Source organism: Lissotriton vulgaris, chromosome 6 (genome assembly GCF_964263255.1).
Source record: "Lissotriton vulgaris chromosome 6, aLisVul1.2, whole genome shotgun sequence".
NCBI classification, from domain to species: domain Eukaryota; kingdom Metazoa; phylum Chordata; class Amphibia; order Caudata; family Salamandridae; genus Lissotriton; species Lissotriton vulgaris.
Window position 1 is genome coordinate 307798923 of NC_141694.1, and position 19927 is coordinate 307818849.

At 44.8% G+C, this 19927-nt stretch overlaps 1 protein-coding gene across 1 annotated transcript in view; it reads right to left on the bottom strand.

Moving 5' to 3' along the window:
* The window catches only part of GREB1 (growth regulating estrogen receptor binding 1), a 612299-nt gene that overhangs the window by 262857 nt on the left and 329515 nt on the right, over positions 1-19927 (bottom strand). Inside the window, exons 7-8 of the mRNA XM_086926326.1 lie at positions 9402-9530; positions 752-865 (exon numbers count right to left, since the gene is read on the bottom strand). Of these exons, the coding sequence (XP_086782452.1) occupies positions 752-865; positions 9402-9530 (243 nt within the window). The remainder of the gene's footprint in view (positions 1-751; positions 866-9401; positions 9531-19927) is intronic.

Here is a 19927-nt window from a genome sequence, read left to right on the forward strand (position 1 = left end):
CAAGAAGCGGTCCTTTCTTGTACATAAACAAACCTTTTTTTTAAATGTACATATAAGCATATAGCAGCACACATGTAAATGACAAACTGGCCTTTAAGGTTTGTTTATGTGCAGGAAGGGACACATTCCTGTACATAAACAAACCTCCCTGCTAGCAGACACTCTTGCACTCTGGGGAAAGGGTGCCTGCGTTGGCACTATGTTGTGAAACTTAGCGCCATCGCAGGGGGAAAAGCCAGGCTGCACCATATCCTTGGTAGTATGGTGCAGCCTGGCGCTTCCGAAGTGGTGATGAGAGGCGTTAAGCCAAGGAGGCTAACGCCTCTCACCGCCACTTCCTAGAGAATATGGCCCTAAGTGCTTAACCTCTACTGATGGTCATCCCTTTTATGTGAGAAAGCAAACTTTATGCTGGTTCCATGACAACAAATATTTCCACTCACCTCAAATAATCACTTTTAAACACAAACTTCACAAACCTATCTAATCGGGGTTCTTTTGGGACTCTTCTTGGCTTCACTAGACACAGATTCGTCTCACCAAATAAACGAATTAGGGATTATAAAGCAAACAATTTTGTTTAGCAAGTTATATATGAATGCCACACTCTCCTTCCCTCAGATTCAAGCCGAAGGGGCGCTAAAATATTCAATGATGGTGAATAATTAAATGTATTTGTTACTATCTGGACCCATGCGTGGGTCTGATGGTCCTGGATCTAGTCAACTCAAGTATTTCATTAAACACTTACCAGGTTTGTTTCTGTTATTTGTGTTGAGAACATTGTTAGTTTCGACTGCTGTTGGCGATTCAGGTGACCATCCTTTGTGACGCTTTTTGGGTGGGCCACAATTAGTTAAAGTACCTACAGAAACAGACAAATAAAAAACAATCTAAAAAAAAGTTAAAGCTTTAGCTAATGCCAAATCCAGCATGCCCACTATTGTTTGCATTCTCAGCAAAGAGGCCAAGCAGTGAATGACCATTCTATACACATGGTCACCCACATTGCCTCGGGTAGCAGTGGGCAGTGTGGGAACTTTCAACCGAGGTGGAAGACTAGAAGATTAGCAGTTTTTATTCTTGCACCTACCAAAAGCGCCTAATCAAGCCTTAAATACACCTTGGTGCCTAGAAGCCATTGCGTTCATTGTGTAGGGTATGCAAAAACATTAACTTGTACATTCAAGAAACAAACACTTTACTGTTTCAATGCATTGCACTGTAATGACTATGAACAGAAAATACGTACATGCATTACATGCTTCTTATAGAGAGCATATATTCTAAATGGTTCTCTAAACTATTTTACTTTTTCTTTATTTTATTTATACTTTACAGTTACTTAGCTCAGCTGGAAATAATTGATGCGCAGAGATATTCATATGCACACCGCCATTGAAAAAAACAGGCATGGGGCATATTAACAAGGGCTTTATCTCCGCTTTTTGTCTTTAAAAGCCAAAGAAGCGAGAAAAAAATATCGCCCTATCAACAACAGGGTGCTAACATGCAAAATCGCATGTTAGCACCCTTTTTCACTACGCTTCCCTTTGCATCTCTAATGAGATGCAAAGTGGGCTTTCCAGAGCAAAATAATAGGAGAAATGTCACTAAGCGACATTTCTCTTATTATCAAGCTTCACGCTAACCTTGTTAGAGACAAAAAAAGCAGCGCTAACCAGGGTTAACGCTGCTTTTTTACGTCTGCTAATTTTCAGATTTAGCCATGTAATCCAATGCGAGGTGGATTACACGGCTAAATCCACCAGGGGCTATCAACAAGGATATCCTTATCTTTGTAGTTTTATCGCTGCATTACCAGCGATAACCTCCCAAAATGCCGCTATTGCTGGATTTTTTATCGCCTAGGCGGTTAGTGTCATTAATAACACGATAACCAGGCGTTATTATTCAGCCATAGTGGGTGTTAAAAAAATTAACGCTAAGCAACCTTAGCTTTAATTTTCCCTGTTCCTTGTTAATATGCCCCACTGTTAGTAAGTAGATGCAGTTAAATTTGTAGAGCATCCAATTCCTCATAAAGTTCCGTCGAGTGACCTATTTTCACGCTTAGTTCCAGAACACGCCTAAGTATCTACTGTGCATGTTGATCTTCATTTTTCAATGTGATAACTAACAGCCTAATTCATGAAGCCTAACAGCCTGATTCATCAAGCCGAAATCGGCTCGCAAAGGGTCAGATTCTGAGAATCTGGCCCTTTGCGAGCGCTATTTTTGCATTTGGGATTCATCATCCCAAATGCAAAAATCGGTAATTGCTAATTCGCTAAATTGCGAGGAATTACATTTAAGGAATCTCTATTTGAGATTCCTTAAATGCAATTCATCAACCATTTTTAAATTGCTAATTCGCAATTTCGGGCCGCTATTTACCGAGAGGTCAGACCTCTCGGTAAATAGCAAAAACTTAGAAAAATGCTTTTAAAAGCATTTTTCTAAGTTGCATGTTGCGCACACACATGTCCTTTGGACATGTGTGTGTGCAACACCTGTGTGAAATTTCATTTGAGGGGTGCTACAGGGTGTCCTGTGGACACCCCTGGCACCCTTCAAATCGCAATCTTATTTGCGATTAGCTAATTGCTAATCGCAAATAAGGAATACTCCCCATTCATTCCTATGGGCCTTTTGGCCCATAGGAATGAATGGCGAGTTATTCCTTATTTGCGATTAGCAATTAGCTAATCGCAAATAAGTAATTGTAAGGAATCGCATTTTTATTGCATATTCCTACTTGAATCCCGTTTTGCGAGTCCTTAATAGCGATTCGCTATGAATCGCTATTAGGGCCTCGCAAAACGGGAGCATGATGAATCAGGCGGCAAATTGCGAGGAATTACATTTAAGGAATCTCTATTTGAGATTCCTTAAATGCAATTCATCAACCATTTTTAAATTGCTAATTCGCAATTTCGGGCCGCTATTTACCGAGAGGTCAGACCTCTCGGTAAATAGCAAAAACTTAGAAAAATGCTTTTAAAAGCATTTTTCTAAGTTGCATGTTGCACACACACATGTCCTTTGGACATGTGTGTGCGCAACACCTGTTTCAATTTGCATTTAAGGGGTGCTACAGGGTGTCCTTTGGACACCCCTGGCACCCTTTAAATCGCTATCTTATTTGCGAGTAGCAAATTGCTAATCGCAAATAAGGAATACTCCCCATTCATTCCTATGGGCCTTTTGGCCCATAGGAATGAATGGGGAGTTATTCCTTATTTGCGATTAGCAATTTGCTACTCGCAAATAAGGATTGTGTAGGAATCGCTATTTATTTAGCAATTCCTACATGAATCCTGTTTTGCAAGTCCTTAATAGCGATTCCTTATGAATCGCTATTAGGGGCTCGCAAAACGGGAGATTGATGAATGAGGCTGTTAGGCACCGGCCCCTGATATGAATCTTTTTGGATAGCTCCCAGGCAGTGATGAGTGTTGTTCGCAATAACACCACGTGATGGCAGCATATATCACAGAATGGAACTTTATAAAGCAACGTGTACGAATGCATGGGGACAAAACTGTACGGAAGCAAATGCAAAGGAGACCATATCTTAAAACGTGCACAGACTGCATGGCTGAGAAGATGTTGGCTGTAGTTTGGCCTGTTTGGGAGAGGTAGGGTGAGGAGGCGCAACAGTGCTTAATTTGTAAAAAACATAGGGGCAGATTTATGAAGGGCTTGCGCCACGTTTACGCCGCCGTTGCGTGACGCAACGGCACGGAAACGTGGCGCATCCCTGCGCCCTATTTACAACGTGACGCATCTAGGAGATGCGTCACGTTGTCCAGCACTGCGCCATGAGGAGGCGTTCCTGCGCACTGGGGCGTTCCTGCGCAGGAACGCCTCCTGAAAGTGGCTGAGTGAAATCTATGAGATTTCACTCAGTCACTTTCAGGGCAATGCTGCGTCAAAACCCTGCGCCTGCTTGAAGCAGGCGTAAGGCTTGAGGCAGCATTGAAAGAATAGGCCCCCCCAGAGCATTGCTGGAGCTGCGTCGCGCTTGCGACGCAACTCTAGCAATGCGCCACATTTCCGGCACAGATGCGTCACGCATCTGTGCCGTTTTTGCCCCATGGTGCGCCGCATCATAAATGCGGCGCACCATGGGTGGCGTAGCTGTGGCGCACTGTGGCGCATGTTAACTGGCGCATCCCTCGGGATGCGCCAGTTAACATAAATCTGCCCCATAGTGCCAGGGCTCTCGACAGGAGGATATTGGAGCTTGCACCATCCGTTGCCCCTGGCAGCACTGCCAAGAACAGCACCAACACGCTTCTAATCATCACACTCTCAAAAGTGTGACCACTCATACTAATAATTGGAAATTGAAATAGAAATAATAAACAGAAGTTGTTGTGCTCGTACCAGGCGCGCAACACCCTTAAGACTCACCGGGCTTCAGCCCCCCCCCCCCCCCCCGCCCCCGTCGTGTGTGGTAGCCCGGGATGAGACAGATCCCGTGCACACACCGAGCCGCACCTGAACGTTTCACAGGTCTTTAAAAGACCATTTGAATCCTATGAATGTTTTCATCTCATCTTCTATGTTACACTTTTTCGGCCACATGCATCATCGTTGCTGTTTGCGATTTCTTAATTGCGAAAATTAAGGAATCGCAATTAATAAATCGCAAAAGGCTATGCATTAAGAATTCACAATTTTTTTTGCAATTTCTTAAATTTCCTTAATTGCGATTCACAATTTGCGAATCACAATTAAGGAATTCCTTCCCATTGATTCCCATGGGCCTAGAGGCCCATAGGAATCAATGGGAAGTCATTTTCAATTTGTGATTAGCAATTTGCGAATCGCAAATTGAAAATGCAATTTCAATGGTGCAGGGGGGGGTCCACAGGATCCCCCCCTGTACCCCTGAAATTTTACTTTAAGTGCATTTTTCACAAACACATGCCCCAAGGGCATATGTGTGTGTAAAAGGAAACTTTCAAAAATGCACTTTTGTGCATTTTTGAAAGTTTTCGCAAATTACCATGAAGGTCAACTTCATGGTAATTTACCTCTACCTATTTGCGAATTCGCAAATTTAAAATGTTCATGCATTGCGTTAAAGAAATCTAAAATTGCGATTTCTTGAATGCAATCGCAATTTTAGAAATCGCAACATGATTGCGATTTCTAAAATTGCGGAAAACATGATGCATCCCAATTTTGTCAATTGCATTCGCAAACGGCCGATAATTGCGATTCGCACCGTTTGCGAATGCAGTTCACAATGATGCATGTGCCCGTTATTGCCTTGTTTTTTTTTTTACATACAATATTCTCTCATGCCTTTATGCGTTGATAAATAACTGTTTGTACGAAGTATTGTTTTGACAACAATTTTAATTCTTTAATAAACCTTCTCTTGAACTTAAAAAAAGACCATTTGAATGTTAATTAGGCCTTGCAATTGTTTTACCCCTTCTAAGAGCCCCTTCAGCTCCACTCTGCCTACTGATTAAAGGTTCAGCCCCCCCGAAATTTTTCTTAGCCCCCCTCCGAAATTTTCCTCTAGTTGCGCCTCTTGCTCGTACCCAGACACCACTACCATGTGGCAGACAGTCATAAGCCCTGGTGCTGGCAATTCAGTGCTGGTGCTGAGTACTGGAAAGCCCGGCACAAATTAAGCACTGGTGGTTCTTGAGGTTTCACGGAGTGGGAAATATCACTACACAAAAACCGTGTGGTGTTGATCTTTGCACGAGAATCAATGCAGTGCTGTGTGCACTTAATCTCTCTAGGAGTGGACTGTATCAAAAGTAGAACCCGACAGTGGTATGCATCAGTGGCGTCAACCAAGGAATATACCACCTGGAAGCAGCATAAGTCAAGGTAATGCCCCCTAGAGAGTAAGTAGTGTATGGAATGTAGCAAGACGATTCAGAGCACTAACCCACTGGGGCAAAGTGAAGCCATGATCAGGGAGTACTATATGGGGGCACCCAGGAGGAGCAGACACCCAAGACACAGGCACAGTTACGCCAGTGAGGGAGCAGTGTAATGTGTATACCTAGGAGCACCAGGGCCCATAGCCAGTGCGGCAATGTTCAGCCAGACAGCCATCAGTGAGAACTCTATTAGCTATCAAGGGGGTGTAACACCCCCAAACACCACCCAAAGCTACACCCCAGACTATATTGATTGCCATCAGGAGTGACGGAGGACCAGCCTACCAACAGCCCTGTTATGCACAATGTAACACCGTACCCACGCCCACTTAGCAACTTTACGGTTGGAAGAATGAACTGTGGAACCTGCTGCTAATGTATATCAGTTAGACCGGGTGGGTGAGTTCATTCAGTAGCACGACAAAACCCAAAGAATCGAGGCATCGTTAATCTGCTAAACAAAATCCAGCCAGGCACATCAGAAGATCCCACCACCCATTAGAGATGTTGATTAGCCACCAAAGTGAGTTTTGAGGTTCAGCCGGGAGTAGTCGAGGAACCACCGATTCAAAGCACTGGCAAACCAGTGCGGAAGTCCACCCAAGGGCTTCCGCAGTGCAACACAGAAGAGATGTTTTCAAAGCCGAGCCATCCATAACCCCCAAGATGGAGTGCAATATGGTTTCCACCGTGGAGTGAGAGAGGGCCAAGCACTTGGAGGCGCTGGTGAACCACAGAGGGTATGCTATAGGGCAGTGTTTCCCAAACTGTGAGTCGCAAGTTGATTTTTGGTAGGTCTCAAAAGTCCAAGCGTTAAATAAAGATGCCGTTAAAATCAGTTTTTCTTGTGTCACATTTGCTGCACTTCAAAGAAAAAGGTCATATTTCAAGCTATGACTTCTGACAAATTGCTGCTCATTTTTAATAACATTGAGATTGGTGCTTACAAACTCCTCTCACTTTGCAGTCAGAGAAAGAAAAGTAAAGTGCATTTTTCATAATCTTGCTGGGGTACAGGTGTGAGATACGAAAGGCTGTAGGATGTCATTCTTTGTAACAAACAACATGTAAATACCTATGTATGAGTTGTACACATTCAGCAGTTAGGAAAGCAACAATTAAGCATTTATTTCATAATTCTTAAGTGTGATGGAAATAAAGCTTTTAATAGAAACAAAATGAAACAAGACGCTTTACTTGGTGGTGGACAGGTGATAAATATTCACAGCAATTGACTTCCACACAATATCATTTGTGTGCAGTATAGTTCTATCAGTAAAACGGTATGTTTGTGCAAAACCAGTGGCCATTTCAATAGAAAATAGGCTATCTATAAATACCAGTGTGCTATCACACAATGCTTTAGTTACATTAAAAAAAATGCCCCTGCTCATGTACATTAAACTAGGTGGGTCTCAAATACTGCAGTTCTAAAAACTGGTTTGTGGTTCTAAAAAGTTTGCTAACCAATGTTATATTGAGTTCACCCAGGAGTAACAAAGGGTCCAGGATTAAGCTATACGACGGAAGGAGGTAGAGGACTTGGCTTTAGGCAATGTCCATATCCGAACAGGGTCAACATGCAAAATGTCAGACCTTTACCTGGAGCCAAGGAAGGAGGGTGACACAACGGCTCTTACACGCAACCTTGTACAATTCAAGATGGCGGCTCCTTTGATTATATATGTGTGATATAGGGCATGATTAGAACTCTGGTGGACAGCCTCCCATCCATCTGGGTGGTGAAGCAATAGGCTACCACCCACCATACTAAGCAATCTCAGTAGAGTTTCCATAGCAGTCCCACTGAAATACAAATACATCATATTATCAGCTCTAAGTAGGGCAGACACGGATGGCCTCAACTCCTTCAGTGCAGGGTTTCTGACAGGTTAGCTAGGGTGGGTGAGGGAAGGTTGAGAGGGTATTCCACCATTAAATCAAGGCCTTAATTATACATGCCATGGGGAGGACTAGTATTTCATTTAAAGCAAAAACTACCCAAAGTAGATGAAGGCTTGAATTGTGCATATTAGCTAAATGCTCAATAGTCACAGACAGCTTAGAAAATATTTGAGTAGCACTTCTGACATTCACTAGGTTGAGTATCAGGGTTGAGATACTGTAGGTGGATACTCCATGGTCTATGTTAATGCATGTAAGATGTCATTCACATGTCATAAGGTAATATTCGCATCCAGAGTCACAAACAGTGAAAAACAGTACGACTCTCTTTTCTTAACATTGAAACTATACTTTTCTGGTATTTGTTGTGCATGCAAATTAAATACAAAATTACCACAGCACTGAATGTGGTGAAACAACTGGGGTCTCAGGTTAGTTGCTGCGCCTCACACATAGCATATGCTATTTGCTGCAATATTAAAAATAAAGTTATGAATCAATTATATTGTTTATCCTGATTTATATTTATTGCCAGCCATCGAGGAATGATGCAAGTCGTGAAAGACCTAAAACCTGAAAGATTCAGGTACATGAATCTTTACAGCGTTGTATAGGCTGGCTAGTGCAGCTCGTTACGTACTAACTCAGCGTGCAAAGTACTCAAGTGCAAAACACATTCAGCTCCTCCAGGTTGGTAAGGAGTGGCATATGTCATCACAAACATAATGTTATCTATGAGTCTCACTGAGTGCCACTGGCATGAATATCATAATCTATTATGGTCATTCACTGCTATGGGATAGCCACAGTGGAAACAAAAGGTGTTCCCCTAGAATTCCAAACACAGGCTGCTGTGATAGGGTTCTCAGAGAGCCTGCTAGGTCAACACTGGCTCTCTACCCCAATGGAGAGTAGAGAGCACAGCTTGGAAGTGTAGGGAAGGCACAAATGATAGTGGTAAGTTGGCAGGAGGCCTGGCTGTTTTTGTACATTTGGGACAAGGCGGAGAAGTCCTGTGTTGTATGGCTCCCCGATTACTCCTCTGTCCCTGGGTAATAGCTGAAGGCAGGGGCACATGATTTGGGGTAGTGGGGGAAATACACAGCATACAATTATAGATGGATACAAAGTGAATAGGAGGAAAATGTTTCACCTCAAGGTTTTAAGTGTCATTATTGACAACTCAAGCTTCTCTCTCCCTATCTATTTGGTGTCATTTAGAAGTCCCCTGTAAAGAACACCTTGGTTATTCATTGTTACCAATCTATAATTCTACATGCTATCTTGGGACTTCTACTTCAGATTGTAACCTATTTACACATTATAGTAAAATAGTTATCCTGCAAGATCACAAGAGTTTGTCTAGAACTATATTTTTTCATATTTCAAAATATGTCATTTCATGAATTTCAACTTCAGTGTGCACATCCGGTACCACAACCTTCTTCCTTAAGAATTCCCTCCAAGGCAGGACATTAATTGATGTTTAAAATGGTGTACACACGCTATACTTACAAAGACATGCAATAACAACAAAGGACATTAACAGACAACAGTCAGCAAAATGGGAGAAAGTACCTAAAACAGTAGGCCTTGTAGGCACCGAAGAGCTGCTCTTGTTTGGCTGCTGTTGTTTCATAGGGTCTTTGACATTTAACACTGTTGTGTTGATAGATATTGCTGCAGAGCCAGTGTCAAGAGATAACCCTGAAAAGTATTAAAGATCATGTTAGTTATACTTCGCAATTATTATTAATTGTATTACGTCTAATGGAAAGAAAGATTAGAGCAGCCCTGTGTCTCAAAATTTCATTAGAAACACTTAATGATATCTTGCACTTAAGAGCCTGCAAGAGAAAGGCAAGTGGACATTCGAAAAGAAAATGTCTCTCGTAACATTTTTTCTTTTCAAACGAGTGCCCTGTGAGATGAAAATGTTCAAGGGCGTTAACTAGTTTTGCTTAATGCCAAATTGTTGAATTTTTCAAGCATAATGGACATTACGCATGGCCAAGTTACAAGGAGAAGCAACAAAATATAGTGATGTCTGTAAACCTTTGTGTGTCAATGACATGACAATAAATGGGGACAACTTGTGGGGACGTCTAGTTTTAGGTACAGTTCATTGATAAATATTATCAGAAGGCTACAGAATGGAACATTGCGGAAGGCTAGTCCATCTTTATGAGACCAGTATGGCATTATTAAGGATCTTTCAAAGGTATACCTCTTATGCTTAACAAATACAAAGCACAAACTAATTAAGAATGTTATTTGGTTCAACAACCACCCCTCAGGAGCCACGGTGCATCGAACTCTAAGCAAACCTTTCTATTTGATAGGAGTGTGTTGTTAAAATAACCTACCGATCCCTTTCCCAACACTTCCCCCTTCGGACAGTCCTATCTTGGTAGCACTCCTCCCTCTAGGCAGTCATAGTGAAACTGGTACATTGGGTTACAAATGAACATTCAACAGCAAATGGCGCAGCACTGGGGTCCATGTTTTCGAACGCATGTTCTATAAAGCAAGCGCAGAAAGTCAGTGTCTGTATAAAGTAGCTCTCTTCTAGCATACAAATTTCAAAGCAAAGGGTCACTGAAACTAGTTTTATTAGAGTGAATGTTCCAGCAAACACGTTTTGTAGGGTACTGAATGGCCCACAACACAATAACCCTAAACCCTACAGTCATTTTATTTTATTTTAAGTAACTCCTATCACTTGTTTGCACCTTTAATTGAAACACTTGGCAGCTGCAGTCTTTCTTTTTCCTTTCTATTCTCTGGCACTTTTGAAGGGAAGAAGAGGGACATGGTACTTTGTTACTTTATGAGTGTATATTTTGTCATTCTACAACGAGTCTCCTCATAAAGTAACATAGCAACATGTGTCTCACCTCAACTTGTACAAGAACAGCAAGGATGGAGAATGATTGCGACTGCCAAGCGATGTTACAATGGAAAAAGTAATGGCTCTGAGATTGTATACTTTGGGCCATTTAATGCACAAAGACATGCTGGGTGGAACCTCCCACTTGACTGTAATATATGTAGCGCAGAGATGGTTGGTGAATAAGCATGGGCGGAAAATCCGTTACGCTCGCGGATTTTGCGGATTTTTGGGAAATTCGCAATCCGCGAGATTTGCGAATTTCCCGCAAAATCCGCAAATTCGCACGCAGCGGATTTTTTTGGCGGCGCGCGGCGTTGGTGATACAATTTTTGCGGCGCGCAGCGTTTATCATCGTTTGCCGAGTTGTTTTTCTCGATAGTTTGCGAGTGCTGCGCCATTTTGGATCTTGCTGTGTGATCCCGCGGGAATTGGCGAGCGCGATTACGTCATCGCGGCTTGCCAGCGATAGTTTGTCAACGCGAGTACGGCGAGATCACGTCTCGCGGTACTTCGCAATTGCGAGATTTGAGATGCGGCGAGCGAAAATATAAAATTTGCAATTCTGCACAAGAAATCCACCAGCAAGCAGCATAAACCTTCTAGAAATGATGATTTTTATCTGAATAACTCCTTAGTTTGACATTTGCCTGCACTTTTTTAGCGAGGAGTCCATTTTGGGGAGGGGGGCAGGGGGGTGGGAGGAAGGAAGTGCCCCACAGTCTTCAACTTCCTGTTCCTGTTCAGCAGGCTCCTCCCAGTGCTTTGTCCATCTCCTGGTCACTTTTCATTTGGGTCTGGAGCTGGAAGGATTACTTTTTGTGGATGCTGCTGGATCTTTGGATTTGAGGCCTTTTTGACTTTCTTTGGATCACTGTTGGATTAGAAATTTTACAAGTAAGTTTGTTTGGGGCATTACAGTTGCTGCAATTAAAATTTTGGAATTTTCGATTTTTGGGCTGTTTTGGGGCCTTTTGCCCAGGGGTACTCAGTGGTGGGTGGACTGAGTCTTTCTGTGGGTTGTCTTGAACTTAAACATCATGGAGGCCATGGATGGATTGGGATTGTGCTGATTTTTCAGTGATTTTCGTTTTTTGGGGCTGTACTTGTGGCCTTTTCACCAGGGGTATTTGAGTCTAGCATGGGCCTAGTCTTTCTGTGGGTTGTCTTGAACTTAAACATCATGGAGGGCATGGATGGAATGGGATTGTGCTGTTTTTTCTGTGTTTTTCGATTTTTGACCTGTTGTTGGGGCCTTTTGACCAGGGGTAGTGAGTGGTGCATGGGCCTAGTCTTTCTGTGGGGTGTCTTGAATTTAAACATCATGGAGGGCATGGATGGCATGGGGATTGTGCTGATTTTTCTGTGTTTTTCGATTTTTTGGATTGTTCATGGGGACAGGCCATGTGGGTGGGGGCCATTTTGAGTGCTGGTACAGGCAGGCCCTGGCCATGTGCTAGGAGGCAAGTGGCCATTTTGAATGCAGGCTTTGTTCTTAGGCCTCCAACCATTTTGCCTACTTTTCAACCTTTATTTATGCCCAGGGGTAGTGAGTCTTGCATGGGCCTAGTCTTTCTGTGGGTTGTCTTGAATTTAAACATCATGGAGGCCATGGATGGAATGGGATTGTGCAGGTTTTTCAGTGATTTTCGTTTTTTGGGCCTGTACTTGTGGCCTTTTCACCAGGGGTATTTGAGTCTAGCATGGGCCTAGTCTTTCTGTGGGCTGTCTTGAACTTAAACATCATGGATGGAATGGGATTGTGCTGTTTTTTCTGTGTTTTTCGATTTTTGACCTGTTGTTGGGGCCTTTTGACCAGGGGTAGTGAGTGGTGCATGGGCCTAGTCTTTCTGTGGGGTGTCTTGAATTTAAACATCATGGAGGGCATGGATGGCATGGGGATTGTGCTGATTTTTCTGTGTTTTTCGATTTTTTGGATTGTTCATGGGGACAGGCCATGTGGGTGGGGGCCATTTTAAGTGCTGCTACAGGCAGGCCCTGGCCATGTGCTAGGAGGCAAGTGGCCATTTTGAATGCAGGCTTTGTTGTTAGGCCTCCAACCATTTTGCCTACTTTTCAACCTTTATTTATGCCCAGGGGTAGTGAGTCTTGCATGGGCCTAGTCTTTCTGTGGGTTGTCTTGAATTTAAACATCATGGAGGGCATGGATGGCATGGGGATTGTGCTGATTTTTCTGTGTTTTTCGATTTTTTGGATTGTTCATGGGGACAGGCCATGTGGGTGGGGGCCATTTTGAGTGCTGGTACAGGCAGGCCCTGGCCATGTGCTAGGAGGCAAGTGGCCATTTTGAATGCAGGCTTTGTTGTTAGGCCTCCAACCATTTTGCCTACTTTTCAACCTTTATTTATGCCCAGGGGTAGTGAGTCTTGCATGGGCCTAGTCTTTCTGTGGGTTGTCTTGAATTTAAACATCATGGAGGCCATGGATGGAATGGGATTGTGCTGATTTTTCAGTGATTTTCGTTTTTTGGGCCTGTACTTGTGGCCTTTTCACCAGGGGTATTTGAGTCTAGCATGGGCCTAGTCTTTCTGTGGGCTGTCTTGAACTTAAACATCATGGAGGGCATGGATGGAATGGGATTGTGCTGTTTTTTCTGTGTTTTTCGATTTTTGACCTGTTGTTGGGGCCTTTTGACCAGGGGTAGTGAGTGGTGCGTGGGCCTAGTCTTTCTGTGGGGTGTCTTGAATTTAAACATCATGGAGGGCATGGATGGCATGGGGATTGTGCTGATTTTTCTGTGTTTTTCGATTTTTTGAATTGTTCATGGGGACAGGCCATGTGGGTGGGGGCCATTTTGAGTGCTGGTACAGGCAGGCCCTGGCCATGTGCTAGGAGGCAAGTGGCCATTTTGAATGCAGGCTTTGTTGTTAGGCCTCCAACCATTTTGCCTACTTTTCAACCTTTATTTATGCCCAGGGGTAGTGAGTCTTGCATGGGCCTAGTCTTTCTGTGGGTTGTCTTGAATTTAAACATCATGGAGGCCATGGATGGAATGGGATTGTGCTGATTTTGCAGTGTTTTTCGATTTTTGGGGGTGTTCATGGGGAGGGACAGGCCATGTGGCTGGTGGCCATTTTGAGTGCAGCTACAGGCACTGGCCATGTGCTGGCAGGCAAGTGGCCATTTTTAATGCAGGCTTTGTTGTTAGGCCTCCAACCATTTTGCCTACTTTTCAACCTTTATTTATGCCCAGGGGTAGTGAGTCTTGCATGGGCCTAGTCTTTCTGTGGGTTGTCTTGAATTTAAACATTATGGAGGCCATGGATGGATTGGGATTGTGCTGATTTTGCAGTGTTTTTCGATTTTTTTGTGCTTTATAACTGAACTGATGTTCCTCTGTCTTCCATTTTTTTTAGGTGCACAAGACTCAAGAGAACCACCAGTGCCAGGAAGAAGTCCTGCAGCGGTGTGTGTGTGCAGCATAACGTCACGCGACGTCACGTCTGGCCTCAGACAACTCTACAATTCGTGCAACTGCGGCCTGCTGTCTGACCTGCTCTGAAGAAGATGGCCCCAAAGAAAGGTCTCCGTAGCTCCTCTAGCAAGAAAGTTGCTAGTAAGGAGCAGAAGAAGCAAGTTACCAAGGAGGCTGGTGTGCCACCCGCCACGTTTTTTGGGAGAAAAAAAAAAAGTACGCCTGCAGCAGCAGGATCTGCTGGGGACCAAGCTGGGAGCAGCACCCCTTCTCCATTGGGTTCAGTGCCTCCACCACCACGCCAACTTAAGTCAAAGCCCTTGAGTGCTTCAGAGGCAGTCAGTGTACTTCTCCAATCACCATCGACCAGTGATGTTGGCTCATCGCAAGAAAGTAGCAGCAATGTCCCTGAATCAACACAGGTTGTTGTAACTCATCTGACAAGTGTTGAACAACCACAGCCGCAACAACAACACCATGTGCAAGCACACGCCCAAGTACATGTGGAAGGAGAGGCAGCAAAAGGAGATGCGCAAGCAAAGGTGCATGGAGGTTCACAAGTGCCCACAATAGTTGTTCCTCCCGAAGTAGGGGCACATCAGGAAATCGACAATGAAGCCGAGGTATCATTGGAAGCCACTCCTTCTGATGATCATTCATTGTCTTCCACATCCCTAGCAAGGAAAAGATCAAGGGGGGTGTCTACATCTTCTTCAAGCCCACCTCGTTCTGATGCAAGTGATCTGTCTTGGGAACCACAACTGCGGTCTGACAGTGAGGCACACCATGATCTGACACCGGTACCTAAGCGTAAAAGGAAGGTCGTCCAAAAACTCAAACCTATGGAGTGTGATGAGGCTCAACAAGAAGTGACAGATACTGCTGGTGATGAAGCCTCTCACGATGACGACGAGCCAGTCATCACAAAGGTCACTGCAGCCCCACCGGGCATGCAGCAAAGAGACATTTTGACCCTATCCCGAGAAGCTGCTGAGCGTGATGATGATGTCGGCGAGGAGGCAATGGAAATGGAATCATTAGATTTGGAGTTAAGTAGTACACCAAAACCTACCGCTTCCATATTTCTTCCTCGCAAGAAGGTACCCACCTCGTCCTTGACCTCAATTCGTGGTGGTGAAAGTGCAAAACGTACTGAAGTTCGGCAATCCACATCCTCCACTTCATCTGGCATTAGCAGCAGGACCACCACCACCAGTATCGCCGCCTCCTCCGGCCCCCAAAGACATTTCAAGTCTCCAGTTTGGGACTTCTTTAGTGTTTGCCCAAAAATGGAAAACGTAGCCATTTGTAGCATTTGTAAGCTTCGAGTTAGTCGTGGTAAGTTGGGTACCAACTATGGTACCGGAGGCCAGAGAGGTCATCTTAGGAGAACGCACGATGTCCAATGGTTTGCGCACCTACACGCGATCAAGGAAGCCCGAATTGCACGCAATGAAAACGTTGATTTTTCATCTGATGATGACGAGGAGGAAGAAGACGATTCAAACACTTCACTTACACCCAGTACCCCTGTCAGCAGCACACCCCATGTGAGCCACACTAAGAGTGTGGGAGAGAGTGAGACATCAATGCGGAAAAGTTCATCAGCGAGCGTAACTGGGTCGAAGATATCATCATCATCCCGTAAATCCTTGGTCCAGGGCAACATTAAAAAGATGTTGTTTACAGAAGCGCAATATGAACGCAACCACCCAATGACGCGTCTGTATAACACTAAGCTGGCTAAAATGCTAGCTCTGGACCTTCTCCCTTTTTCTTTTGTAGAAGGGGTTGGTTTTCTAGAATTAGTGGCAGCGCTCTGCCCTAAATGGAAGGTTCCTAGCCGGTTCTATTTTGCCCGAGTTGCGGTTCCAGCACTACATGAAGATGTTCTGAAGGTGATTGGGGCAGCTTTGCAGAAGAGTGCTGTTCACACTATACATCTGACAACAGACATGTGGACCAGTGGCGCAGGCGCTGATTACATGTGCATCACTGCACACTGGGTCTCTTTTTCAGGGGCTAAAGCAAAGCTAAACACAGGTGTTGACACGAACATTGTTTTTAAAGCTGCTCGGAAACATGCAACACTAGCCATGTTTGGTTTGGAGAAACGTCACACAGCAGAAAACATTTTGGATGTCTTTAACACAAAGGTCCTTAACTGGCTGTCCCCACTAAAACGCCGGGTTGGTTATGTTTCCACGGACAATGGCGCCAATATAGTTAAGGCCATGAGGGACGGTGACTATTTCAGAGTGCCGTGTTTGGCGCACTGTATAAACCTGGTTGTCCAAAAATTCTTGGCTAATAAAGCCAGTGCAGCGTACAGTGTATTGGACAACTGCCGAAAAATGTGCAAGCATTTCAGCCATTCTTTTAAGGCCCGGAAGCAGCTGAGGAGCCTGCTATATCAACGTAAAATGCCAGTGAAAGCACTCATCCAGGAGGTGGTAACACGTTGGAACTCAACCTTCTACATGCTTGAGCGTCTGTATGAGCAGTATACGGAACTCGATCAATATTTCCTTACAGAGGGTACAGAGGAGCTGAGGATGGGTGGGCCGCAATGGAACATAGTTCAAGGCCTGACACGCATGCTTCGTCCTTTTGAGTTCTTCACGCGTGCAGTCAGCAAGGAGGACTCTAATTTGGGAAAAGCTATCCCATTGTTGTACATGCTGGAGGACCAACTGAAGGAGGTGTGTTCTGTGTTTGAAAAAGATGACAAAAACCAAGACTCTTTGCTTCTGGCTGAGCAATTATTAGAGCTCCTACAAGGTGATGAACGTCTTAAAAAGATCCACTCAGAACAGCATTACATTTGTGCTACTATTCTGGATCCACGCTACAAAAAGGCGCTGGCAGGCCAAGCATTCTTTCCTTTTGATGATGAACATGTTCCAAAGTACAAACGTTGGCTAGCCTTGTCAGCCAAGAGGTTTGAAAGAGAACGGCTGGAAATTGAAGGAAATGGCAGTACATCAGCAGGCCATCCCCAGTCAAAACAATCCACTTCTGCACCTGTGGCTGTGGCACAAGTGACCTCTCAGCCGTTAAAGACACCGGCAACCGGATCATCTGCACGAAACACAACAGAAACATTGGAGGCTGAAGAGGATTGGCTAGCTCTGCGCGGGTTTGGTTCTCAAAAGGTCAGAGGCACAGCAAGAGCTAAGCAAAGTGGAGGAACCTTGGATGAGGACCTTGAGTCGATGGTGAAGGACTATCTGAATGACTCAACAGAGGTCTATGTTAATTCTGACCCATTGGCGTATTGGCATGGGAAAAAAGAATTGTGGCCACAGCTCACCAACCTGGCTTTAAACTACTTGTCTTGCCCACTCGCAAGCGTGTCTTCTGAACGGGTTTTCAGTGCTGCTGGTGGCATTGTAACTCCCAAACGGAGCCGCCTCTCACCCAAAAATGTGGAGAGGTTAACAATGATCAAGATGAATCAGCACCTCATACCACCAGATTTCAGAGTACGAGAGAGCGTGCCGGATGAAGAGGAGGTGGCCTGCAACATAGATGAGGGAATTTCTACTCTGTCAGGTGACACTGAGCTCACCCTGCCTGAATTCGCAGAGTATGATGACGAAGCCTTATTCTCATTCCTGGACCGTGATACCGAGCCCTGAAAATGAGACAACGAATCAATAACTTTCTTTTTCGTCCCTATTCACTTTTATTCCTGTGTGTCTGTCTTTCTTTGTTGTGCACAGTTTATATATTTCAAACTTTAATCAGATAATCACAAAATCAAGCCCATCAGCAGAACTGTCTTCGCTGGTTTGCTAATTGATTTGAAGTTGCCGCAGTCTGCATTCCTCAGGTTCACAAGTTCAGAAGAACATGCTCCTCTATCCTCCTCCTCCAGACTCCTATTTCCATCAAACCAGAGGGCTGGTTTACGCCCAATGAAGAAAGACTCAGCACTTGTGGGGGTGTTGTTGTACCTCTTTGCAGGTGAGTTGACGGCTCTGGGACCATTGTTGGGAAGCTCTAATACCGGATAAAAGTGTTTTGGACCAAATCCCAGGCGGAAAATTTTTTGTGTTTTTGATGACTTGCTTGCCTTTGAGGTGCTCTTAGGGGGGGTTCCGTCTGTTTGTGGGTGAGTTTCGTGGTCTGGGAGCACTGCTGGGACACTCTAATCTTGATTGCATTTGCTTTTCAGGAAATCCGTCGTGGCAACCCCGACTTATGGCCTAGCTACGCAGTGTGTTTGGACCGAAGGCCGAGAAATATTGCAAGTATGAGATTTTGCTTTTGGCCTGTTTGGGGGTGTTATGCTTCTTGGCGGGTGGGTTGGCGTGTCTTGGGGCATTCCTGGGAAGGTCTAATACCGGGTAGAAGTGGTTGGGACAAAATCCAGGCCGATTTTTTTTTGGCTATTTCTGACATTTTGCTCAATGTAGCGTTTTCTGGGGCCTGTTTGGGGGGCTTCCTGGTGTTTGTGGGTGGGTTTCGGGATCTGGGCGCACTGCTGGCTATATATACTTTACTTTGCAAGAGGTTTGAAGCAAATCCATGGTGGCAGAGGGGAGTTAGGGCCTAGCTGCAGAGCGCGCGCGGAGTGATTTGTGAAATTTGTGAAAAATTTACTAAGTCCCCATTTTTGTACTTTTGCTCTTTGGCTGTTTGGGGGTCTTCTACTCGTTTTCTCCTGGGTTGACGGCTCTGGGGCCATTGCTGGGAAGCTCTAATACCGGATAAAAGTGTTTTGGACCAAATCCCAGGCGGAATTTTTTTTGTGTTTTTGATGACTTGCTTGCCTTTGAGGTGCTCTTAGGGGGGGTTCCGTCTGTTTGTGGGTGAGTTTCGTGGTCTGGGAGCACTGCTGGGACACTCTAATCTTGATTGCATTTGCTTTTCAGGAAATTCGTCGTGGCAACCCCGACTTATGGCCTAGCTACGCAGCGCGTTTGGACCGAAGGCCGAGAAATATTGCAAGTATGAGATTTTGCTTTTGGCCTGTTTGGGGGTGTTATGCTTCTTGGCGGCTGGGTTGGCTTGTCTTGGGGCATTCCTGGGAAGGTCTAATACCGGGTAGAAGTGGTTGGGACAAAATCCAGGCCGATTTTATTTTGGCTATTTCTGACATTTTGCTCAATGTAGCGTTTTCGGGGGCCTGTTTGGGGGGCTTCCTGGTGTTTGTGGGTGGGTTTCGGGGTCTGGGCGCACTGCTGGCTATATATACTTTACTTTGCAAGAGGTTTGAAGCAAATCCATGGTGGCAGAGGGGAGTTAGGGCCTAGCTGCAGAGCGCGCGCGGAGTGATTTGTGAAATTTGTGAAAAATTTACTAAGTCCCCATTTTTGTACTTTTGCTCTTTGGCTGTTTGGGGGTCTTCTACTCGTTTTCTCCTGGGTTGACGGCTCTGGGGCCATTGCTGGGAAGCTCTAATACCGGATAAAAGTGTTTTGGACCAAATCCCAGGCGGAAATTCTTTTGTGTTTTTGATGACTTGCTTGCCTTTGAGGTGCTCTTAGGGGGGGTTCCGTCTGTTTGTGGGTGAGTTTCGTGGTCTGGGAGCACTGCTGGGACACTCTAATCTTGATTGCATTTGCTTTTCAGGAAATCCGTCGTGGCAACCCCAACTTATGGCCTAGCTACGCAGCGCGTTTGGACCGAAGGCCGAGAAATATTGCAAGTATGAGATTTTGCTTTTGGCCTGTTTGGGGTGTTATGCTTCTTGGCGGGTGGGTTGGCGCGTCTTGGGGCATTCCTGAGAAGGTCTAATACCGGGTAGAAGTGGTTGGGACAAAATCCAGG